The sequence below is a fragment of the Rhinolophus hipposideros genome, assembly GCF_964194185.1.
Source record: "Rhinolophus hipposideros genome assembly, chromosome: 8".
NCBI classification, from domain to species: domain Eukaryota; kingdom Metazoa; phylum Chordata; class Mammalia; order Chiroptera; family Rhinolophidae; genus Rhinolophus; species Rhinolophus hipposideros.
The window spans coordinates 51,229,963-51,257,516 of NC_138054.1; the positions used below are offsets into that span (position 1 = coordinate 51,229,963).

The 27,554-nt window shown below is 38.3% G+C and overlaps 1 protein-coding gene across 13 annotated transcripts in view; it reads right to left on the bottom strand.

Annotated features, from left to right (window-relative positions):
- The window catches only part of NFIA (nuclear factor I A), a gene marked incomplete at its 3' end in the record, with an annotated part of 555,825 nt that overhangs the window by 140,849 nt on the left and 387,422 nt on the right, over positions 1–27,554 (bottom strand). For all 13 annotated transcript variants that reach the window (XM_081056515.1, XM_081056507.1, XM_081056517.1 and 10 more), the window contains exon 3: positions 25,628–25,693. In XM_081056515.1, the coding sequence (XP_080912641.1) occupies positions 25,628–25,693 (66 nt within the window). The remainder of the gene's footprint in view (positions 1–25,627; positions 25,694–27,554) is intronic.

The following is a 27,554-nucleotide window of genomic DNA, read 5'->3' on the forward strand; positions in this document are numbered from 1 at the left end:
TAAAAAAAATATTAAGATGAAAAGCCTACCCAGTGCTCAGATCATTTTAGTCACTCAACAGTAGCAATTGTGACCATCAGAATAGAAAAGAAAAACTTATTTCAATGTCATTAGAACCAAGTGAAAAGTAAAGGTTTGAACTTTTTTAAGTATTTTGAAAGTTTGGAGAACATTTGAAGGGGTAGTGGGGACCGGGGAAGGGCTAAGGATACTAAAGATACATTCACCTTTTAGGAACAGGTTGGTGGGAAAATGAATAATCTTTCCATGCTGAAACTATTTTCTCAAAAGGCAGCATTTCGATGAATTAAGAAGAAAGGAATTATTAACATACAATTTAATTACCCTTCAAAAACAAAATATATATTGAATTGAAAACTTAAGTTTGTTTGTAGATTTTTTCCCCAAAATATTTCAATAAAATGTTTGGGAACATCTAATAAAACTAATATGTAGCTGGATTTTCCTGCCCCAAAACTAATTTGTGCTGATTACAAGATAGGTCACAAGGTCTGCAGGCTTTATTTTTGATGCATTCATTATAATTGTTACTATGGACAAAGACTAAACACAAAAAATAAAACATCCTGTCGGGGAATGATCTACCAACACACACCACATGTTTTCTCTTCCATCATTAGTCTAAGGGGATTTCCACAAAAATGAGATTGTTAGAAACTAAGCTTTCACTCATGGTTGCTGCATATTCCCACTTAGTCACTGTCCTGGGACCTCCCAGCTGCTCTCTGATGAAACAAATCTGAAGTTGCACACTAAACAATAACTGTAGCTAGAAATTAGGTATTTGGAGAACAAAGCTTTCTTTCGTACTTGTTATGCTTAACAGTGTACTATGAAATATGGCTCAATAATTGTTTAACATTACCACATTTCATGTGATTGCTGCTATGACAGAGTTTTCTAGAGTTTCTATCCCAAGTGTCTAGGACTAGGTGAGGATACAGGTACCAGCCCACACCTCTCTGTAATGAATGAACAAGATTAAAAGAGAAACTCACTGCCTGTTGTCAAAACATATACCTATACCTATAACTTTATCCCATGTGTAATTAATCCTTTTGGTCTCACCCAACAGTAGTGTCTCCACCTTACATCGTAAATGGGGAAGTTCTCTCTCAGGGGGCGTGCTATGGATGAGACCCAAAGGACAGGTCACCAGGCCCAGCAGTGACTGAGTGCTGCCAACAGGCAGCTTAGGAAGCAGCATTGGTGTTTGCTTTTGTAGGTGACCTGGCTACGACAGAATCTACCCTGTCACTCCCCTTGAAAAAACCCAAAGTTCTTTCCACTGAGAGCAAGTACTTGCAGACAAAAATCTGATAGCAATCATCTCAATTTGGAGAAGACTTAAATCAGCGTATTCATTCTCTCTCTCTCTCTCTCTCTCTCTCTCTCTCTCTCTCCCTCTCCTTCTCTTTCTTTCTCTCAAGACTTTCCATTCTACATCTCACTCCTCTTTAACCAACAATAGACTTTACCCACTGCTAAAGGAGTATTCAAACAATTAGGGAGATACTTGAGAGGGCATTTTTAAAAATACCTCTAAAAATAGCAGCAAGGCAAATACCTGCTCTTTCCACACCCCGGCAAGAATATTCTTAAGGAAGTCTCTCAGTGAGGCTAACTCTGTGTGTTTACTCAGTAAAACATATGGATCCAGTCTTTACGCAAATAAAACACATCACTGGGAACTCTCTATGGCCCAGCTTTAATCTAAAGTCTGGCTGTGAGTAATATTTAAAATCAGGTGAAGACAATGAGATCTATCTACTTCTACAGATTTTTGTAAAGATCATGATTTAATTTTCTCTAGCTTTTATAAATTTCCTGATGGATTAGAAGCCAGTTACTGCCATTCATTGAGTTACTCATTTGCATTAGGTTCTCAGTTTCTAATTAGTGGGGCCTAAGAGAAGCTATTTTACTAAATCCTCTATTGCATCTATTCAATAACATTCCATGCCACTACATCCCTCAGTGTCCTCCTGTCGAAGTTCTACATGAAAAATATCAGAACTAAGTGCCAGGAAAAGATTTCTTCCCTTGAGGAAACAGTACGTAGCATTTCACAGGTAATGATGATCACATAATTAAACACACATGTTTCTCTTTTTCCTTTGGCTGCTAGGAAATTCAGAACCAAACTTATGTATCAATGTTATTAACTATGTTAAACAACATGGTAGACTCTTTGCTCAAATTTTTTCTCTGATATTATCTTTCTATTTTAATTTATATATTTCACAACTCTTTTTACTTGTTTAGTTTCCATTTTACTGTACTTATTCTTTGTAAGCCATCTGATCTTCATAAAATGGAGTTTTATGTGTATACAAATTATATATATATGTGTGTGTGTATATATATAATTTATACATAAATTACACACACATATGTAAGTTTGGCAATTAGAATGATTACAATTTTAGTAATATATATTTATGGGAAAGAACTATTACATGAATCAGAAATGAAATTGGTCATACTGGATTGTTCATTGTAGAGAATAATTTTAATGAGTTGAACAAATCTCTGTGGACTATCTACCAATATAAAGATTGGTAGATAGTATTTACCTAATACAAAGGAGGATTTAGAGTTTGGGGAAGCTAATTTCTAAAAGGTCTTATTTTCAAAAATTTCAGACAGGTGTCAATTTTTAAAAATTCATTATGCTTACTGCTCAGACTCCAGTGAAAAGGGTATAGATCTGTTTGAGTATCTTGTAATTTTACTTAGAAGAAGATCTGTGAGATACCCTGTGAGATAATGCACAGGAAAGTGTTTTGTAAAACTCCAGGGTATAATACAAATGTTAGTTATTATTGCTATTGCCCGTGGCATATAAAATATGATCATCAGAGATGAACTATATTTTACTGCTAAGCATGATAATAACTGTGGATACAGCCATAACAAGCAAGAAAAAAAATTTTTTTTAAGTTATCCTTAATACATTTGCTCATTGAGAGGACCGAGCCTGCTCATGGATCTGAGGATTTTGTAAGTTCCAGAGACACTTATTGGTACTCTATAAAATAAGGATACTCAAGAACCCTCAGATATTTTAAAACTCGGATCCCACAAGAAAGGGACTCAATATCTAATTTTAAAATATTCTTCTTATGAAGCAGAAGTAAAAACTTAAGAGACGAGAAATATGCTTAGTGACGTTTTTCTGCTTGTTTGTTCTGTTCTTTCTGGCTATTAAACACAACCAAACTATTCAGTAATAATCCAGGAAGCACAGAATTAAGACATTAACCAGCTTGTGTTCCAAACTAAAAGGAGGTTAAAAACACAGCATTGTAATACAAACACAGCTTATAAGTACAGTGTGTGTACCTACTGTTCTACCATTTAAACTTGGAGTAGCTGTACAAACAAGTCTATCTTGAGGAAACAGACTGGGTAATTTTCCATTTGGACTGTTTGAGATTTCAAACTTGCAGAAGTTTGTGTTGCCAGACATTTTCTTCTAATTCGTTATCTATAGTTCTCCCAAGATTTCCCTTTAACAAAAATGCTTTTCTTGAAGCCGGTGCTTTCAGTGAAAACTTTTCTACAAAGCTAGAGATTAAATTAAAAAGTAAAATTAAAGAGATAGTGGACCCATTTGAGAACATAAATTAAAACTCTCTTCTCCGTCACGTTAAGACAGAACCAGATCAAGCTTTCAAACAGGTGTCTTTTCAAAGTTCAGAGGAGAGTTCAAAAGATCGAAAAGGAAGGTAAAATACTAATCAATGAAAAGATCAAGATGCAATGTTAACGACAATAAATGCTAACAGTGACTTGAGAGATCTTTAGAGCCTTTTGACACTAGACGGGAATCTGTAAGAGAAGGAAAATATCAGCACTTAGTACATAACTAGAAAAGACCATCTTCTCTGCGCTTCTATCACCTCACTGGAACACTCAGGAACAAGTGTCAGGCACTGGAAAGGAGCTGTATTATGTAATTATTTTAGATATGCATGAAAGTGCAACACTGTTCTACAAATACAAGTGAGCAGTCTTTTAGAGTGATTTTTATTGTGAAGGAAATAAACAGGACCTTATTTCCAAATTAATGCAATCTCTTTGAACAGAGCAATTTTTCCCAGTGTGTTATAAGTGATCGACAACTGAAGTCCAGTTCACTGAAGGTGAGCAATGAGGTATCCAAATATTCTGAATGAGCTGTTTCCTTTTTTTGAGTACTATGCTAAGAACCTGTTATGCATTGTCTCATTTAAGACTCTTAACAGCCATGAGGTAGGTACTATCATTATCTCCAATCTACATAAAAGTAAATAAGTCTCAGAGAGGAACACTTACTTAGCCAAGATCAATGGCTAAGCCAGGAATGGAACCCAGTTTTCTAGGGTCCTAATTCAATGCCTTTTCCGGCACTGATAGGTTGAATGATGGGATGGGGTTAAGACTTAAATTCTGATGACAGTGAATCCACCACCATGTGTGAACTGATAGCATCTTTGATTTATGCTGCAAGGAGAGCGTAAAAAGGAAGGTTAAAACAAGAATCCCATACTTGTAGATGCTGTGCCTTCTTGTTGTCCCCCATTTTACCTTGCACAAGTTACACCAGACTACTTGGCTATTTTCCAAGCTCATCATAAACTTTCAGACCACACAGTGCCTTTGGTGGCTAGTTCATTGATTTGGAACATGTTCCTTCCTCTACCTTCCCCACCTGTCTCCTCTGCTGGGTAAAATCTAACTTTGCACTCCCTGTCTCTCAAGTCTGAATTAAATATTCCCTCTTCTACAGTCTCAGAGCACTCTGTCTGTTTCACTCTTAGAGTACTGAGCATATTCACCTTGCATTATTATTAGGAGCATACGTGTCTCTCATCTGCAGGAAAAGGTACGTCTCTTAAAGGACTGCACCCAAAACATCTTTGTATCATCCATGTATCTTAAACAGAGCCCTGAACACAGCAGGCACTCAATAAATGTTTCATGTATAGTTAAAATAGGAAACTCAAGTTCTACTGCTACAACATTTATATCAAAGAAAGGACTATTACCAAAGGAACTAGAGATGCTTTTGCTTACGCTTCTCTTTGAAAGGATTTTTCAGATAGCCTATCACTATTCCAAGAAGGTAATGGGGCTATTTTTCTGTTTAGGAACCAGTGGTTTAAGTAATGTAAGCTATGGATCAGTGGGCTTGCAATGATGGGACTGATCGAAAGACAATCACACTCAGCATTGCTAAGGTTAATGGCATTGCTTCTAATAGAGGAAATATAAAAGTGGAAGACAGGGAAGAAACCAATAAAAACATTTACACGCACCTTTAATGGTATGCAGAGTAGAACCCACTTAAATGAGTCCTACTTAATGAAAACATCTTGAAAAGAGAGTGATTTTTAGAGAAACCTTTTATCTACTGGTCCTATATTTATAGAGCAAACCTTTCAAATGAATACAGGCTAAAAAGAGAATTAAACTAGCAACTGTTGTGATTCATTGTGGTTCATATAACTTTCATTGGGCCAGTGAAATGAATGAACCATTTAATGAAGGAGGGTCCTTCTCCACCAATTTATGTCATGTATGTCAGAATACAAGTAAGTGTCTCCTTGGTAGGTAGTAACCGAGCAAAAATATGGTCTGGGGAATGACTGAGCCTTGCTTGATCTTCAGCACCTCTATATGGGCATAATTAAAGAATTTTCTGAGAAGGGGAGATGAAAGAATTCGGTTCAACCAGAAAAATGCATGAAAAGGCAAATGTATCATAGCCCTCCCGATATACATGGGATGTTTTCTTTCTATGAAAGTTATTATTTTTTTCTTTTTTCAAATAAGCTTTGATATGTTGAAGTCATAAGTGTTTGGAGGGCAGGGATTATGAATGGGTAGAAATAGCGGCTTAAAAACAAAGATAAAGTTGGAATCAGAAAGTGCTCAAAACTTCTTTCCAAAATCTTAGAGATAATTTGTCAGGGAATTTAAATTCTGTGCTTGAGGGGTCTTTCAGACCAGTAGCTTAAGAAACAGGACACTGATATTTCCTTTTAAGACCATGAAATAAATACACATAAGAATTACTGGAAACAACAGTATCCCTCTAGCTTTCACCATCTAGTGAAATCTATCTTTTTGAAAAACCAGCAAACACACAGGCTTAGAGCCTATTTTGTCTCTGAGAGAATTGTCCCAGAAAAAGAAAAGTTTACGTAGAAGCCAACTAAAAGTGGATCTAAAGGCCACTGGAGTGAATATACTCACTACAAATACACTCAGTGCAAATAAGAAAGTCTGGGGATTCAAGGGAGTTGAGGAATGCATAAACCTGAGTTACTTTAAGTCAAACACTGATATGCTAAAGATTCCTTAAATGTATTCTGGATCAGTTGGAACATCATTATTACAAATTGTGGGTTTCATTTATTTATGTGCTTGGGCTATTTCAGGTAATTTGGGATGCTTACCTTTTTTAAAAATTATCTATGAAAATTTTAGAATTCCAGCTTAGTTCAGAATAGAGTGTGAAAGTGGTGCCACAGGAAATACGGGAAGAATACCTTAGGACTCTGTAGGCATGGGGGTAAAGTGTGGCAAATGGTAAGATATGCTGCCCCTAAGAGAGGAGTATTCATTTCCCATGCACCAGCTTTGTAACCATATTCCTTTCCAAATGAGTATTGTTGGTTTGAAAGGGAATAAAAAGGTGGAGTGTATTCAGTGGCCTCTTAGCATTTTTTCAGACAACCAGGCATGGAAATGAAGGACTTCCTGATGACCTGAAATTATGCCAATAGCTCATTTTATACGTGGCTTGACTGCTTATAAAGTGTTCTCAGTGCATCATCTCTTTATATCCTTACTAAATCCGTGGGAGTGAAGAAAGGCAAGAATCACTAGTCCCATTTCATAGATGAGGAAGTTGAGGCACAGGGAGGTTAAGTACCTTTCCCAAGGTTAGTTATAGGTAGTGAGTGGGGAAGTCTGGGTGTGAATGTTTTAAAAGCATTTCACGGCCAGGCAAGTGACAAAGTCAAGGCTCTGACCCGGGTGTCCCATCCTCTTCCACCCATGTACCTGTGAAAGCTCACGTTAGACAACCACTCTCTTCCCTTCAAAAAAGAGTTTCCTCCAATAAAAAAACTGTCAAACTCATGACTTCTTCACATTTTACCCATGTTCTTTACCCTACAAGATCATGAAAAAGAAGAGTGAGCAAGAGAGACACCATATCTTATGTTTATCCTTTTCCAGAAAGTACAGTTTAATACATTTGTTAAAATAAAATGAGCTGGCCTTTCTTTTCACACATTTACCTGCTTAAACACTAATACAGACCCTGCTTCTAATTTATTCTTGTTTTCCTTTGCTCTGCCAACCTCCCACAGTGCCAAGAACCTTTATGTCAAAGTCAGCTTTGCCATGTAACATGCTTATCTCACACTTGGACTAGCTCTGCCTCATACAAAATTTTCTATAAGAGTGCTGCACCTAGGAAAGCTGACAGCCATGAGAAGACGAGGACAGCGGTGGTGGTGAAAAGGCACAACTAGCCGGTGTGGAACCTGCAATCCTTCTAGTCCCAGCCAAGTCCCAGGAAAACCCTTTCCTCCCTGACTGGCAGCACACTTTGCATGCCTTGCCACAAAACCATCTTGCTGTGTCTGCAGCCTGCAGGCCTCCAGGTAGCCAAGGCACTTACCATAATATTGCAAGCAAAGCTGCAAGTAGCTCGACTGGCCCTCTAAGCATTGAATATAGGAGACGTCCTGGGAACCACACACTCTAAGCAGAGCCCCAGTGAATAAGCCCAACGTGGTTTATAATCTTACCAGCAGCAGGCTTATATGGGGAGCTCATGCTGCATGCACGCTATGCCAGAAAACAGGGAAATCGTGAAGCATAAGAGTCATTCCGCCCTGCATTTACAATAAGTATTTACAAACACACACAGGTGGTAGGTCCTGTGCTGAGAAGAAAAGGGTGAGTCAAAGAGGACAAACAGTCCTTGCCTTCATGGAGTTTGCAACCCACTTTATAATAATGTTGACTTCTGCAGATGTTTTTTTTCCAGAAAATCACATAAATAGATGTCATATGAAAATTGCGATCATGTGATTCTAAATTCTGAACAAATGACTCTCAAATACATTTTACAACTTGTTGGCAAATTAAGAGAATGATTTCAACAGCGTTTCCGTTTATCTTTGGAGGGATGCAGTAAGACTTAGAAATGCAGAATAATAATATAGCAGAAAGAACACTGAACTAGGGCCTGGGTATCCAGGGTCCACTTCTACCACTAATCCATGTGCTCTTTGAGGCACATCACTTTACTTCTCCGGGCTTTAGCAGTCCTGTAACTAATGTCTGGAACAGTGTCTGGTGTAAAGCAGATGAAGACTAAACAAATATTGGTTGAATGAGTAAAAATAATAGGTGAAGATTTAGGGTAAATATTTCTGTAATTCACAGTAAACATCAAGAGGTTGGAGATAAGAACAGACTTACACAAGTAACATAGATTCACGTAACAAGCTTAGGTCCCAAATGAAACTGCACTAGTAAACAGTGCCCAAGTGGCTGAGTGGGCTGCCGGAGAATGTGGGACTGGGAGTGCTTGTGACACTTTCTCATTGCACCCCTCAGGCTTGCGTATTATAATTTAAACTCAACAAATGGACTTTTTCTGATTCCAACCCAGTATGGCTAGTGCCTTGGCTAGCAACTTCATTGGTGCCATGCTAAGCGTTTTCTTCAATATTTACAGAACGAAAGGCAATTTCAGTTTTAGCGTTGAGCGCATCGGATTTTGACAGCTTGGAAATGTCATTCTCAGAGCAAGGACTTCTCACACACACGCAGAATTCTGCTTCTGACTATTCTATAAATGTAAATGCAAATATCCTTGACCAGAAAATCTTGAGCATCATGTTCTAAGAATGTTAGTGAGATTACATGAAGTTCTTTTTAACTGTATTAGTTTCCATCTAACATCGACTAAATTGAATTAGAGTAAAGTGGGGAAGGCCTGGGTTCGAAAGGTGGATGCCAAAGAAGTCACATTTTAATTTTTGTCTCCATCTCTTATGCATGGATGCTTTCTATCTGTCAGTCAGTCAGCAAGCTTCATTCCAAGGGAAACATGCCGGATGACTGGATATCCAAGAATTAAACATGATATAACTGGTGTATCAGAAACAGAACGCCTTAGCCAAACCAAGCCTTACGTGGTGGGTCGTATGTTCTTTTTGCTTAACAAGGACCTCGCATCTTCCCTTTCACACATACAGCAACTGCAAATCTCATTCATTATTTTATCAGGGATACCAGAATTCATTAAGGAAATACACTGATGGTACATTTCTTATGAATAAAGAAGACCCCCAAGAACATAAATTTGCAAAACTCAAGGAAATAGGAGATAGTGAAACGCCTCTGCATCTAGAATAGAACAAAAAGAGGCTCAGAGAGGAGCCAGTAAGAGAGAGAACAGAGGGAAATGGTAACATGGTAGAGTCGCCTAAGTGTTTTTAAGAACAGAGTTGTTGAAAATCAATGTGAAGTGGTTTGTGTGTTCTGAGACATGACCTAAGTGTTCCCTCCCCTAACCCCATTTCCCTACAACTTCACCAAAATCAGCTACTTACATCATTTCTACGCATAGTACAGAAATATAGAGAAGGGGCTGAACCCAACATCTGGGGCACAGGACAAGGAAGAGAGCATTACCTGGCTCGGGAGAAGACCTATCAATTAAAGGACCTCGGCAGGTGCTGGAACCAAGAGGTAACAGGAAACTTTAGCCTGAAAGCCCTCCCAGAAATATGCAGAAACCCTGGGGTAGACTTCAGATTTCTTCAGAGTGTGGAATGGGGGTTTTGAGCTTATTCTAACAGGCAAGGAGGCCCTACGTAACATCCAAGGACAGACATACACTTCAGTAGTTAGATCAAATATCAAATAGAGCTCTTCTATGAACACCTATAACTCAACTATGGTTGCCCCTTGCACAGATAGCTTTTATCATTTGTACCTACTTCCGTCATATGCCCCAAACACTATCGAAATACTTTCAGGAGACAACAACTGTATTTTATGGCAAATATCAGTTTAAATATTTGTCTTCTTTGCTAGACTATGTACCTGATGAGCATTGGGTCTGGATCTCATTTATCTTTATATCCCCATTGTCTAACACAGGATTAGCATATACATTAATACACATATGTATGACTGAGAAAGGATAAGTTGGAAGGAGGAGAAATTACCTATAATTATATATTATGCATAATTACATTTATATGTTTCTATACTATGGGTAATATAATTACATTATTTGCCCCTTAAGGGACTTTACACTCCTAAAATGGTGTTTATCAGGAGCTGGGAAGTGGGAGAATGGGAGAGGTGGTGTTTAAGGGTACATATATGCAACTGGTAGATAAATACGTCCCTGAGAACTAATACACTGTATAGTGATTATAGACAACAAAACTCTATTATAAACATTAAACTTACTAAGAGACTAGATCTTAATTGTTCCCAACACTAGAAGAAATGATAATTATGTGACGAAATAGAGGTGGTAGCTAATGCTACAATAGCAATCATATTGCAATATTATGCATCAAATTAATGTTGTACACTTAAAACTTACACAATGTTATGTGCCAAACAAATCTCAAATAGAAAACAACTTTAAACTACTGAAGACAATATCTATTCATTCACTCACATACTCATTCATTCACTCCAAAAAAATGTTTGTTGAGGGCCAGATGCTATGTTTGGAATATGACAGAAATATTAGTTTCTGTCCTCAAGGAGTATGCAGTCTAGAATAGCGATCTCCTCAAAACACACATTAGGGGTACCCAAAGAAAACACTGGGGCTTTTCATATTTATTTGGCATCTCCTAAACAACAATAATGAATTAGCTATTAATAGTGCCATCTCCCTCACCTGATACCTTTGTCAGATGGTCACGTCACCTACGGTACATAAGACACCCCGAGGGAAATGTAGAATTCTGAAGACCCTCTTTAATGGTTATACTTTCAGCATATTGTGACATATTACTATTTTCATCTGTCAGTGGTTGGTTAAACGGACTGACAGATTATCTCATTTTAACTCCTTAACCACCACCCCTACTACCATTGTCATTCCCTAACCTTCAAGTTTATAATTTACTTGAAGAGAGGGAACACGGCATACAGAAAATACACTGCAAACCTAACAGTACAAATTATCTGAGATTATTATAGCTACGTGTAAAACATTCCAAAACATTGGAATGCACCTCACTATCCATTTGTTGAATTCCAGAGCTCTCCTCAGGAAGATGAAGCAGCACTTCCTGGGTCACTCACTCAATGTTGACCATGGACATGTACCTCTACCTCCCTGAATCTCATTTTCCTCATCTCCTACCTCTTAGAATTATTATGCCAAATTAAGATAACATATCCAAATGATTTAAAGTGTCTAGTACATAGTACTAGTCAACCAAGGTCAGTTTTCTTGCCTCTCCTCTGGATGCACAGAAAGAAAGAATCAGAGAGAAAGAGATCTGAACCCAGAACTCAAATATTCTACACCATTATAAATGACTAAGCTACCCAAACTTTGTGAAGATCTTGTATTCCAAAAGTATGCTTTCATGGCCAACTTACTATGTAGAGAAGGGCTGTGTGAATCTTCTACTTGGAGCTACTTTTCCCACTGACTCTCGCTATAATTCTGCTCAGATAGAACTGAACTCAATGATATCTGTTGAAAGAATGAATGAAGGGATACACTACGGAGATGATGGGCAGCGCCCTGGCACAACAGTCTTCACTGGCTCTTACTGGCACCTACTTTTCTCTTCTCCATCTCCTTCCCTAAGAGAAAGCTAAAGGCTATCGTTAACCACGGGCCTATAGCAAAGACTTCTGTGTCTTTTCACCAAGAAGAATATCTTGTAATATTTTCCTCTCGTGGACCCTGTTTCTCAAAGTAACTAATTTACCATCTCTATTAAATACTGGATAACTCATCTCTCCCCCACCTTTTATTAAATGAATCCAAACTATGACTGTCATCCAGAGGCTCTGTAGGTGTAAGATAACCAGTTCAGTTCACAAATACAGAGTCAAAAGCAAAAACCTTCAGCCTGTGTCGCTTTATGTAGGAAAAAATACATCATTTCTTTTAAGAGATTTCCTTTGGCCCCCATCAAGGACCACCAGTTGGCAAGAACTGCTCAAGAGAATCCGTTGGCATATGCTGAGTTTTACTTATAGGGATTTCATGATCTCGATTTGCAAATCGACTGGAACTCAAGGGACATGTGTGTTTTGGGCACTGATACTTTTAGAACTGGCTGATGCTCTAACAACAGGGTGTCCTTTCTACCGGTAAGCATCTTTCTTATAGTCCAAAGCTGCAAGAATACATTAAATAGAAAAGCTTTCAGTTTGGACAGCATTTACAGTTTTAAAAGATAAACCTCTCTATGGAGTTAACATGATCTGTGAATGTGGGACATGCTAGGAATCAGATATCCTAATGAACTTTGTCTTGCTCGCTTGAAATGGAGAATTAACCGATTCTTTTAAATAATTCAGAAATCTAAAATCAAAGGGATTGAGGTGTAAATTTCTAATGTACTGCACAAAAAATAGGGGATGGAAATAAACATTTTACGTTTTCAATACAACTACATTCCTGTATCTTTTCCAAATGAAATACGTTCCAATTTAGTGGCAATCGTCAGGGTTTTATGCCATCCAACAAACAATAAAGGCATCCGGTATAAACACCTTACAACTAATTTTACACTCTCTACCTCCAGCAGAGAAATTAGATGAAAATTTAGTTCATTGTTAAAAAAATATCCATTGTAGAGTCATATATTCACAATACTTCAGACTGTAGAAAAAGGAGTGAAGATTGTTCACAAGAGAAATAAGAATGTACTTTTGCCATGAGAATGTAATTTTCCCAGAAGAATGTCAAACAAGAAAAATACACGTTCTAGAGCCAGGCACATGCTGGCTTCCCGGTCAGTGCTGTGGGCTGAGAGGACCTAGCTCCCACGTGAGGCTGCTGCATGAACAGATCCAGGACATGTCCAGGCTCCATGTCCCAGGCCTCCTCCCTAACTGGCCTTGGACCCCGCACACTTGAGGCCTTACCTCCCTATTCATACCCCAAAGCAGAAGCTCAAGGCATCCAAGGGAAGTGGGGAGGCCGCAAGAAGGGGAAGCCAGGATCCTATGGGGAACAAAGTCAAGGCTGGGGACCCTCTGGGACTTGTTGGCCTGGTAAGAGCTGTCTGCCAAGAGTGGATGAAAATCCTGAGAGGTTCGGCCGGTGGGGTGGGGTGGGGTGGGGACGACTTGCTGCAGGTGATAGCCCAAAGACCAGCATTCACCTCCTCTTCCGTCTAACACAGGTGTGCCGGAGCCTGGCACATCTGCTCACGAGATTCTCACGATCCTTAGAGTCCTTGGTTTACTCATACGAATATTTCTACCCTAGCCGTACTATCAGCACCCACAAGTTACCCCTAAGTTCTGGCAGGCTGGAATGGCAGGAGGCAGAAACTGCAGGGTGAAGCCTGACTTGAGGAGATCAGAGGCTCTCTCGCACAGGCCACGCAGACAGAGCCAGAAATCTTTCCAGTTGAGCAACCCTCAGAGAAGACATGCTTCTGAGATGGAAGGCAAGCCCAGCACTGAGCCAAACAAGATCTTGAACAGCCACACACCCAGTTGTAGAAATCTGGATCTATAAAGTACATCCCAAAACATTTAAGAATCGAAACCACAAAACCTGGGCAGACCCCGAAGGAGGTCTAAAAAAAATATATATATATATATATACACACACACACACACATATATATATATGTTCTAGATTGTCCTCTAGCATATGGTTCATGTCCATGAGGCAATGAGATGGATGAAAGGGAAGGTGGGCTACACTTTATTTCGTATTTACTATAGATCATTACAAGTTCTGGGCACTTTCTACATACACACACACGTATGTACATACATACATTCATACATATAATCCACACAGAAATAGTCCTGTTAGTTCTGAAGACATGATTAAGCCTGTGGGTGCCTGAACAGGCTGAGGCTGGTAACCGGGAGGATGCTAAGAAATAAAGGAAGAGGTGACACACCTAGATGAGAGAACATGAAGAAGGAAAAGGAACTAACCTTGTTTAAGCTCAAAACAACAATAAAGAAGCAACAAAAAACACATTTCCTGGGAAGGTGACATCCCACCTTATAAACAAGGAAACAAATCCAAGAGTTTGAATTATTTGCCCAAATTTACAAATCAGTAAGTCACAGAATCAGAATTTGAATACTATTCTTTCTATAATACAGTACAACGGTTAAGCATTTAGACTCGAGTTTGAGTAACTTTGAATACTTTTTCTGCCTTTCTTTGAGTACTCTGCCTTCTTGACTGTGGGCAAGCTATTTACATTCCTTGTGTCTCGGTTTTCTCATCTGTAAAATGGGCACACTGATAGTACCTATCTCCACAGGGTTGTATTAGGATTAAATAAGATCATGAATACAGCACTCTTAGTACAGCACCTTGCTGTGGAGCCATAAGAATGAGCCACTCAGATCACTTGCTACAAGGAGAATAATTGCCTGACAACCCCAGCTGCAAGCCCTCTCGTTCTACCACTGTTTGTTCAAAGTCCACGTTTCCTCCAGGTTCCCATCCAAAGACTAAGGGGAAGGATACTAACACAGGCCCATCCCTATGGACAAAGAACTTTTGTAACAGGTGATTTTGGCTCAAAGAGTCTCCATTGGCCTGTACAAAACTTTCTTAGAAACTTACTGATATCTAGGATTCTTCCTACTCGATCCTTCTTCCTTTCCCCTCTCCTTTCATAGGTATCCAATTAGGATAAATGGTTCTGACTTATGATGGTTCAACTTAACAATTTTTAGACTTTATGAGTAGAAACCAAACTTCGAATTCTGAATTTTGATCTATTCCCGGGTTAGCGATATATATGGTATCATACTGTCTCGTGATGCTGGGCAGCAGCGGCGAGCCATAGCTCCTGGTCAGGCCTGGGATCACGAAGGTAAATAACCAATACTTCACAATGTATTTGTTGTGTTAGTGACTCATTACAATGATTTGCCCAACTATAGGCTGATGTAAGTGTTCTGAGCACATTTAAGGTAGGCTAGGCTAAGCTATCACGCTCAATAGGTTAGGCTTATTAAATACATTTTCAATTTAATGGGTTTATCAGGACATAACCCCACTGTAAGTCAAGGAGCACCTGTATTGTGGTCTGAAGCCTCTGCCAGCCTACTTTTATTCACTTCCTTTACAGTTCACAGGTTTTACCCAATAAATCCTTACACGTCTGATCACATCAGAGCATAGTCTTCTTGGACAACCCAAACTAACATACCAGCATATAGGAAGTCCACAACGAATGTGAGCTATTATCATGATTATCACCAAAATCGTTACTTTTGTCATTATATGGCTCCGAAGCCCAAAAGAGTTTAATCCTATTTTCCAAAACTGCTTTCCTTAAATCTGTGACTATTTCTCTTTTTCAAAGTAGGAGAGTTCAAAGATCACATTCTAAAACATATTCATACCAGTTTTGTCATATGTGGCAACATAGTCCTCCATTATAAATGGAAACACATACTCGCACATTTAGTTTACCAGGTAGCACATGAAAAATATGGCACCTTCTATTTTCGAGTCTATCTGAAATGTCTTTCCTCTGCTTCACCTTTGAATATGAAATATCCCCAGTGCTTTATTATTTGACTGATTTTCTATTTCTCGTCTTCCATGAGGCAAACAGCCTGCGATCTCTGGATCTTGTGACAAGGTACACTTCCTTTGCATTCACTTTGGAGAAGTGACTCACATACTGTCCGGATGGCTTACTCAATTAATTAAACTTACACACTTACTTGCATAGGTTGAGTGGCTTTCAACTACTGTATTGTACCTATTGACTGTGCCTTACAAGTGGCTCATTGTTCCAAGATAACTGCTGGGCTAGGTACCAGCAGATGCAGCAGGAGTGGAATTTAAGCAGTCAAGTCATTAGAACTCTGTGGTACTCTTCCCAGGTTTCATTTTCAGTGGGTTAAATTCCAGTTGTTTGACCCTCTGTGATCAGTGAAATCATCACAGACTAATCAAAGCTTTTCATATGCTGCTGTTACTCTTGCCCACGTAACCTCCATGGGAGTGGATGGAGAATTAGGACGGGTTGCCAGATAAAATACAGGAGCTGGTTTAGATAAACAACAAATACTTTCTTTGTATAACTCTATCCCATGTAATACTAAAAAATTATTCATTGTTTATCTGAAATAAATTTAACTTGGCATCTTGTATTTTTATTTGCTAAATCTGGTAACTATTAGGGAGAAAAATCAAGCTTCACAGTAAACGTATTTGAGACCTAGGGGCTTACCATCGACATGGTGTTGTGAGATAAGGGTTAAGATGAAATCTGACAGATTTAGATCTCCATTAAATGAAAAAGGAATCGTTCGCAGGGATGGGGATGTGAGGTTAAATATCCCAAATGACTCAGCTTTTAGTATGCACACACATAAGGGGAAAACTTTGGGGCTACTAGTACGAGATGTTGCCAAGGCAGATGGAGAGTCTCATTCTTTGACAATGTTATGAATTAGGCTTTTTTACTTTGCTTACCCTGAATATTAAGTATCCAACACATTGTAGGGGCTCAGGACATATCTACTGTATCAAGAAATGAATGGATTTGGGGGGCAGCCAGATGGCTCAGTGGGTTAGAGCGTGAGCTCTGAACAACAGGGTTGCCAATTTGATTCCCATATGGGCCAGTGAGCTGTGCCCTCCACAACTAGATTGAAGACAACGAGCTGCTGCCGAGCTTCCGGAGGGGCGGCTGGATGGCTCCGTTGGTTAGAGCGCGAGCTCTCAACAACAAGGTGGCCCAATTCCCGCACGGAATGGTGGGCTGTACCTCCTGCAACTACAGACTGAAAACGGCGACTGGACTTGGAGCTGAGCTGCGCCCTCCACAACTAGATTGAAGGACAATGACTTGGAGCTGATGACCCTGGAGAAACACACTGTTCCCCAACATTCCCCAATAAAATTTTTAAAAAATATTTTAACAGTAATTCTTAAAAAAAAAAAAAAGAAATGAATGGATTTGGTATGCGCATTTCTCTGTAGAGCAGATCATGGCATCTCAAGAATTTGCCAAGTCCTTTCCTTGGTCTACAAGGTCCAATATACTTTGGCTTCCTGCTACCCGCATCTCCCATTGCCGTCTCCTTCATCCCTGCCCCTAACCCACAATAACCCCCTTACTGTTCCTCCAACATGCCTCAGGGCCTCTCCATTGACTGTTCCTTCCTCCTAGACTGTTCCCTCTTCCTAGAACAGAAGTCACTAATATCAGCATAGTTCTCTTCTTCACCGTCTTCAGGTCTTACTTAACTCAAATGTCAAAAGATCAGAAAGGCCTTCCCTGACCACTCTATGTAAAATAGCATTCACACCCTCAACTGTTTATCCTCTTATCTTGCTGTATTTTTCTTTAGAATATTTAATGCCACTTGGCATCTTACATATACATTAGTTAGTTCATTGCCTCCTCCCACCAGAAGGTAAGTGCCATGAGAACAGAGATTTTTGTCCGTTTTGTCCAGTGCAGTGCCTGGTTCTTAGAATGCACTCAATATCTGATGAATGAATGAATGAATGAATGAATGAATGAATGAATGAATGAAGCCTTTCCCACCTTACCAGACTATCAGGTCCTTGAGCACAGGATGTCAGATCCATCTTTGTATTCCCTCAATGCATCTAGTACGCAGTAGATTCTTAGTAATTGTCTGTTGTATTACTTATGAGAAAATTGAGGTACAAGTCTTTAAGTGACTTGGATAACTGATTTTTCCCTTAACAGATGCTCAGTGTTGGGCTTATAATGGCAACTCTCCTTTGCTAATGTGACCTATTCGGAAGTTGGGATTTGGCTTCTCCTTGTTCATCTCGAGTTTACAAATGCTGCTTGCTGAGCAGCTCTCTGGCTGCAAAATACATACAGAGATCTAAGAAAACACAAACTTTCCTTCATGGAGAGGTTGTTGGAAGCTGATTTCTATTTTGCTGGGCCTCGCCACAACATCCTTTACACTTCTCTCCTTGGATATTCGCCACACGATGCCTGCGGATAAGGCATATGAGGCGCCCTTGTTCCCTTTGGGTTAAAAACAACCAAGTATAGAAATTAACAACTGAGATGGGGCAGAGTAATGTGCAGGAAATACTACCCCTCCCCCATCTCTATTTGAGATATCCCAGTAGATTTCCTGAACGACAACCTTATGCCAAGGGAACAGAGTTGCCTGGAGCTGAGTAAAACCCGAAGAAGAGAAAAAGAACGAGGAAGCTGTAGGGAGAAAAGGTGCCAAAAATCCTTGTGGCCACATGAATTTTTCTAGCAGACAACTAATCAATCTGGATTAGTGACTCCAAATCCCCAAATAAATTATTTATATTACATCCAGTTTACTAATATTATCCACAAATGGATAATTCCTTCCAAAAAATAATATGCAGGCTTTAAAACAACAAATTCACATTCACGTATCAAATCAGACCCTATTATTTGTGGCAAGGAAGCTCATACACTATTCCTGACCCAAACTAGCCTCCCCAATATTTCACCATGCTGATTTTTAATTGGTGGAGAAGGATGTGAAAGGGACCGTTAGAAGTACACCGCAGGTCCTTCAAAGGCTCTCTCTGTCCAAGGGTCCCATCAGAGGTATTGCAGCCCTAGAGCACGGGGAAAACAGAGCAATAGCAGATGGAGCTGCAGCCAGACCCCAGGTGCACCTCCAACCGTACAGTGATTTGATGTTGGCTCCTCATTTGATCTCTTTTCTGGTCCCAATTCAAATACTCTGTGAACTATATGGCTTTCTATTTTTAAAATAGGTATGTATAGATATATTTGCACAATTCCAAGTAAACTGTAAATAAACACTTAAGAAATGCTTTTCTATTTGGAGTGTCGCATCCCATGGGCACTCAAATGGTTGTCTCTCTGGGGACTCACAGGCACAAACAAATTTGAAGACCAGAAAAAAATCCGTTTTTTTCTTCTTTCCTCTGTAACTATTTGTGTGTGAGGGGTTGGTGGGGGAAGGGAAGATGTCTGAAATAGACCACCCAGCCGGTCCATTTCAGAATTTGGAAATGAGGGAACAGGGTCTAAAATAGTCCCGACTTTGGCTACTAGCCAACCAGTTAAAGTCTACTCAGCTGGTTATCCTCTGTGTGTAGACAATAAAATATCCATAACGTGTGAGGTAAAACTACTTCTTTAAAATGACTACAAATTTCCTCCCTATTTTTCAGTTCAAAAGGCTCGTTAACTACACTGGGTCCTGTGTAAATAAAGCTCAACACACACTACACTTCAGGATGTAAATGGGGGAAGGTCCCAGCCTCACCTGGTACCTTATCTTTCACAAGGCAAGATCCAAGAATTTCCTTTGTCTGAAGGCATTTCTAAAGAGCCTCCAAACAATGGTGGGTCACATCTGCTAACAATATTTAAGAACGCACAATTCACCTGGTCTCAGATTGACATTTTTAGATCAAACCAAATTCTAGTTCTCTAGTCTCTTAAAGAAGAAAGACTAGTGCCATCATGTTGCTAAAAATTCATCAGTCAGAATTTAATTATGCGGATCTGAAAACCAGAAGATATTCAGGTTTTAACGTCTCCCTGAGTTGGGACCTTTACATGTTTTAGAATATTGATCATTACTGTTATTACTGCTATTTTGGTGGTCACTCTACTGTGTCTGTCCCTGCAGGGTTTTTTGAAAGAACACTGCAGGGAATAACTGTTGCTAGGTAATTGTAAAAGAAAGTCATGCAAATTATTAAATATTGATAAACTGTATTTACAAGTCAATGGTGCTAGAATACTCCCGCTTTCCCAATAAAATGCAAACCATAAGGCTGCATTGCCTCCAAAATTCCTAAAAATGACCCAACTAAAATGACACATTAATCAAAACAGTTCCTAAAATCAGCAGTCCATCCAATAATAAGAGACAATTCCTAGAGTTTGGAACTACGAATTTTATTTTGCCTTCCCACTATGTATTAATATTGCAATACAATATTGCAGTAAACCTACTATATACTTGGGGAAGTAATGACAAAAAGTTAAAGCAGAGGGCCTGCAATTTTTAAGAGACTATTACCAGATAAAAGAACATTTATACAAAAGGGAAATAAAAATGTATAGCTCTCTTATCTCACCCCCAAATTACAAAGTGAACCCTACATATAAATCTTAAATTAGGATGTCGGTAGCCTGAAAGGTATTTCATAAATATTGAAGTATTCAAAATATTCATAGAAATGAGTTAAATGATAACATAATAAAATATGAGAATTGTGGTTAATTAAAGAAAAGTATATTCCTTGTTCATCTAGCAACATTTAGCAATGATATCTATTTTAACAATATAAGATGGGAATGACATAAATGAAGATAGTAAACATGAAAGCTAGAGTCAACCAATACTCCAGGGTGATTCTGAAATTGGCAGGTAGAGCTGGAAATTTTCAAAATCTGGGGCAAGCATCATGATTAATGGCCTTCCACTGAATGCAAAGGCCCATCTGAGGGTTGATGCCACCAACATATGTGCAACTACCCAATAAATGAGGGAGAACAAACATGATTAAACCTCAAGAAAATAACTTAAATACCAACTTTGATTTCCTGTTATAAATATCACATTTTAAAAACCACTTATATGAGATTATTATTATTAGCAGGCTGTGCAGGCGATGAGAGATAGTATATAAAAAAAATAAATAAACATGAACACAGCTTTTCTTTCTGTGGCAAGGGAACTCCACTTTCTTTCTTACTTTTTTGCAGTTAAGGTGAGGCCCAGCAGAAAGTGTGCTTTCATAGTGCCCATGTGGGACTATGCTATTCCGGCAGACATTGACTCAATGTGGCCCTACAGAAGTGTGCCTTGAATTAAGTAGGGGGGCTATCACATGAGCTTTTCCTTCACTAATGACTGAGCTGATGTACCACAGAATGCAAGCTCTGGAGGACTGTTCACAGGCCCTGTGAATATCCAGCACAGACTTCAAATGTTTAGTCCCACAAATACTTTTATCAGGAGCCAAGTACATCATGGGAATTCACCGAGGTGGTTGGAGTAGGTGTTCTATGTCAAAGTCCAGCAAATAAGGCTTAAAACCATCAGGAGCTCTTGAAAAGCCGGAAAGAAGGTTTCAGCAACATGCACAAGGATTAAATGAATGATACCAGTCAGAGCTGAGAACTCGATCAGGATCGCATTCCCTGTGGTAACCAAGCATAAGCTAACACGATGGCGTTTCATGTACAAGTGACTCTTGCACAACTTGGGGGTTAGGGGTGCCAACCCCCACACAGTTAAAAACCCACATTTGATTCCCCCAAAACTTAGCTGTCCCTCAGCAGCTGAGGGGGATTTGTTTCAGGACCCCAGCAGATACAAAAATCCGAGTATGCTCACATCCCCTATATAAAATGTAATAGAACAATGGATACAGTGGGCCCCCCACATCTGTAGATTGCCAACTACTGACTGAAAACCGTAGAGGTACTTATTGAAAAAATCCACATATAAGTGGACCCATGCAGTTCAAACCCATGTTGTTCAAGAGCGAACTGTATCTGCTCATTGGGATGAGGTGGGAGCAGAGGTACAACTTGATCTACTGTGTTCGTTAGTGCCTAGCCCTACTCTTGGCTTCCTAGCACGATTAATCATATCTGCGTGTGTAGGTCCATGTTGTCTGCATTCAACTTTCCCCCACACCCAAATTAGATTTTCAGCTTCTGCAGGTGTGTTTTTTTCCCCCCTTAAAAAGTCCGTGGTAAAGCAACTGAGCACACACTCAAAAAATATTTGGGGATAAGGACATATTCATCTACAAATTACTTTTATTCGTTAAGTAAATATCAGGTACCCATTAAGTTCAAAGCACAGAGCTATGTGCTATGCAAGATGTTTTTAAAAGGCATTTGTCATGAATCTACCCTTAATCAGCTTATAGCTTTTAATAAGCCAGATTCTACTTAGTTTGAGCCAAGGCAAACCTCAGCTAAAGCTGAAGACATCTAGGCAGAGTCCCTTCTGTCCAGAATCACCTTGTTCTTGAACAGTCACTCTGAAGGTTCTATAAACTCTGAATCACTTTTCTATACAGTTCTCAACTCCAGGAGGTGAAGAGAATTTGAGGAATAAAACTAAACAGTAAAATAGATGTGGGGATTATGGACAGATTTAAGGAGACATGATGACACTTCGGAGCACAGTAGATAAATACAAAAGATGTCTCTAAAAGTCTTGGTTTATATCTGACACTACTCCTCTTCCACTCTCAGACTCCCAGCTTTCAGCTTCTCGAATATGTATAATCATTACAGATAGAACAAGGTTTCACTGGAGAGTAGTAAAGGTTACCTTTCTTTGAGTCCTTACTATGAACCAGGCATTACTCATATGCTGTTTCCTAGCATATTCTCATTTTAATATTCATGAGGAAGGTTCTTTAAGTATTCCGATTTTACCGATAAGAAAACAAATTGGGGTAAAGCTTATACAAAGTCACCCAGGCATTATTTCATTTGAACTCAGGTCTGTTTGGCCCTAATCATTTATTATACTAATTTTGAGTTTCAGAGGTTCAGACATTTTATCTTTGGGCTTCAGATAATTCCTTCAAAATTCGCATCTAATACTCTAATTGGACAAAGATTTGTTTTCTTTTACAGTTGAGTCTTAAGGGAGTACAAAAAAAGAAAGCAAAAATTCCACAGAAAAAAAAAACCAGACTAGTTGAACAAGGAAGAAACAGCTGCATCCACTTTAGGTAAAGTTACATGGCCCAGTTTATGGTTTTGGATGAAACAGCATGTTACTATTTGTCTATTCATTCTCCGTGGTTTACTAGGAAAATACCATTCGTTTCCCATTACCTTTCTCTTCAAGAGCTAGGATAAAAAGAATATTATTTCCCCTTGCATATATCCATAAAGAAGGAGTAATGAGTTCCCACTTTATTTGAAGACCAGAGTCTGTCACTTCTTCATCCACCAAGATTCCAAAAATTCTTAAGAGTTTTGTTGATACATCTATGAGAGTTCCCTCTTTAAAAACAAAAATAAAACAAACAAAAACCTTTGAAATACTCATTTTCCATAACCTGGGATAATGAAAAATAATGAACACTCAATCAAAGCAACACTAGGAAGTTATCTAATGCATATAAATACTTAGTCCTGAAATCTTCAATTACTTTCCTTTAGGGATTATGTTTTTGGGAAAAAGATAAAATCATCTTCCTACAATAAGTTCATCTGAGATTGACAAAAGGCAGAGAGAGGAGACTGAGTAGGCTGAAGCTGCCCTAGTCTCAGCTTCAGTTGGAACTGCCTAAGCTGCTACTTTTTCTTTGAAAAAAATAGAAATTTGAAACAGGAATTTGTAACTTTTTCTCCTAGATATTAATACATTCTTTCTTTGAACTCACATGATTCCCAAAATGGTACCATGAATCCTTGAGGTAGCACCAAGCAATTTGGGGTTAAAAGAGAACTTGGCTAGTATCTCTGTGCCTTTGGCCAAAAAATCCAGGCTCAATCCTGGTTGCTTTTTGGAATGGGGAACGCACAATATCGGTATTACAGGCAGCTCCAGAAAGGCATGCCAGGCCTCTCGTGCTCTCAATTTATATTTGCATGTGAACAGCTTGTCGGCCATTTTATGAAGACAGATGAATCACAGGCCTGCTAGAGGGGCGGCCAGACATAAATACGTGAACTACATACCCCTATTGCCCACAAATTTTTAAAAATTAAAATGAGTATCTCTGGACACAACTTCAGGCAGATTATATATAAATATGTGGGGGGAAAACGAAACATATACAAGGCATCGTCTGTAAGTCAAGTGGGAAATAAAGAATGAAACTGATCTATAAATATCACTCTTTAAAATGTCAACAAAAAATAAGATGTAGTTGTTTATGACACTAAAAACAAGTCTTCAGAGGTCTTTCTTTCTTTTTTTTACGCCTGCTTTGAAAAGACAACTTTGATAAGGAAAATACCACCAAAATACCAAGATGAGAAGAGAAACAGCCAGATAGAACATATTTAATGCCCAGCAATGTTATAAAGAATTTCCTTGGGAAATGAAATAAATCCCCCCAAATTAGTGATAGGATATCTAATGTGGTAAATTCAATCCTCCATCCCACAGTACTGACATAATTCAGTTCACTTATCCATTCCAAAAGATCAGAGGGAGATCAAAATGGAAAAAAGTATAGAACAACAAAAGGAAGAGAGACTCAGGGAATGTGATCATTCTAAGTAGGTGAAAAGCAAATATGGTAGGATTATACTGACTAGAAAAATACAGTAATATTGAACAATAACCAACAATTTTTAGTATAAACTATATGAATATGTACATATGATCATATTTAATTATTTAACAGGTAATATTATTCCTATATTATTTTAACAATGAGGAATAAATCTATATATACCCTGAGAGGCTAAATAATCTATTCAATATTACAAAGGTAAGAAACAGTAGAGGCAGAATTTTAATGCAAGTCGAAAACCACCGCCTGAGCTTTTAACCATGATGCCATATTGCCCTCACTAGCTCCTCAAGGTCAAGCATTCCCATCAGAGCCTTCAGTTCTATCCCCAAGGAAAAGCACTTTGGAACTTGATGAGGTAATATCTGTGAAAGCACACAATACACTGTTTAGCATATAATACGTACTGCTAAAATAGTTCACTTCTCAGTTTTTATTGAAAACTGATGGTTTCACTCAGTCTAAAATTCCAAACTATGACAATCTTTTTCACACTTGGAGTACATAGCTCAAATTCAGTATTTTACCAACATTTTCTATTGGACTTATATATAAAGGATGAATTCTATTTTAATCAAATTTGCTGCAACAGAAAGTTTATGTATTTATGCAACTGAGGAATTTAATACTGTGATGTACCCATACTGTTTTATTTTAGACAATTTAAAGCAGAAAACCCTCCAAAGACAGAAATTGTTTTCTTAAAGCAATTAGCAAAAGGTTGAACTCCTGAAATACTTGTCAGTCAGTGATCTCAAATTGCTAGTGCCGGAGATCGTGGGACATTTGCCACTTTAAAAGGAACTAAAATGAAATGAAAACGCCATGGCTTCTCACATTTATGCTGTAAAAGATTCTGATTTAGTAAGTCAACCCCACTTTGCATAGTAATCAACTTTCTCGGGAACTAAGGTTCTCATGAGTACTCAATAGTGTTTGCGGAGTGGGGCGGAGGGTCAAGGGGTATTAGAATGATCCAGAGGAATCCTTGAGTCCTCAGTTGTTCCCACTGGGGGCTACCCATAAGGCAGACCCTGAAATCCTTGTACTTGGTTAGCTGCTGGTTACTGTGGACTTGCAAAGCAGCAGATAAGAGTCCCAAACTAAACTTACCATTTTCTGGCTGGTCCTTAATGTCAGCGTCACTTGGCTGGCTGGGACTTTCAGATTGACTTGAATCTGAAAAACATAAAAATACAGCCAAAAATTACAGGGTCTGTGAGGGAAAGTGGAGCAGGGGCGCCAGACTTTCTTAAAAGGTTCAGCATAAAAACTAGGAATGAGAACATTACACAATTGACATGGTGAACGAGAAAAGAGAAAAGAATGGGGGGGGGGGGGGAAGCAGAAGCAGCAGCCCGTGCCCTTAGAGAAGAGTCTTGGTTTTGTTTACACCTTCGGTGGCGTGTGGCTTGTGCCAGATCATAACTTGAAACTCTTCAGACACCATTCTCTTACAGAGAGAGACCATTTCCAAACTGCTCTTCTCCATTATTTATACACTAGCGTCTGATAAAGACTTCATCCTTCATTACACACATCTGAAGCTTGATTCAGAACATAATAAAGTGTCAAAACATATTTTGAAGCTGGTATATAAAAGCAGCCCAAACAACAGTAACAAGTTCTGTTGATATTTAGCTCAGTAGCACAGCAACAGACTATGCAGACTAACACCATTAAATACTACAGTCCTAATATTCTAGCACGTTTACTTGAACTAACAGGATAAACCAACTACGTCTTTCTGAAAGGTATGTTTCCCCTATTCTGTAAGTATTATGTTTCTCTTTTCCTGATGCATTTGGGAAATCCTAACGGGGTTTGTTAGCAAAAACAGGTTCTTGCACACTTTTATCGAATTCCATTTATTTTGTTTTTAAAAAATACAATCATTTTCAAACTAAAAAAATAAATTCAATTAGTTTAACTTCTAAATGGGATAATTTAAAATAAAATAACATGTAATTTCAAGATGAGATAAAATTAAGTTAGATCAAAAGAAATTCACAGAATTAAAAGTAAGCACATTTATGATACAATTTGGGGGGTGAGGAGAAAAGAAAAAGAAACAAGCAAAATATGTCAAGGGGGAAATTTTTTGATGTAAAGCATTTTCTGAGACTTGAAACAGTATACAACATTATCTACAAACAAACAAATATATATATATATATATATATATATATATAGAGAGAGAGAGAGAGAGAGAGAGAGAGAGAGAGAGAGAGAGAGAGAGAGAGAAACTTCTATTATCTGTGGGAAGCCTGAATCCGAACTTTGCCTTGACTTCACAGGATTAGAATTGACTGTCTGAAATTTGACCACATTTCAGCAAGAAGTTCAATGCAAGATCAAAAGATCATGACACCTAACTGTGATTAAATTGAAAATATTACTTCTATTTCAACAGAGTTATAGCAGTATCATTCCCTTTCTTGGCAATATTGCAAAAAGAAGTAGCACTACTAGTGACCCTGGGTCATGAAATGCTAATTTATTACTTTAGAAAGTCTCCCTGCTTTTAAGCAAATGAAGATTTTAATTATAGGGAAGTACTAAAAAGGAAATATCTATTTAAAATTTTCAGATGATCTTAACATGGTGGCTATAGCAAAAATTCTATGTTGATTCAAAGGTTCAATAGTAAAAGATGTGAAATGATAATTTTTATTCAAGTTCGGCAAAGCGATAGCATTTATCATCTTGTAAAAATTGCCCTAGTGAAGACACAAACAGAAAGCATTATAGGATCAAAAAACTTTAGAGAAATCCTTCAGAATGAACCACAAAATTAAATACAAAGCCTGCACTAAAAACTGGAAATGCAAATTTATATTGGATCATATTTGAAATTTTAACTCCATTTAAATTCATATTATTTTTATAGCCAATGATTTAAAAATATGGCATGACTACCTTCTCTTTTTCTCAGAAAAGATCCTGTAACTTTTGTCATTAAAAAAAATACAAATTAAATATTCTGAGAAGTAATTCAACATATTTTAGGAGAAAGGCATTCCTTCATTATTTTTGTTCT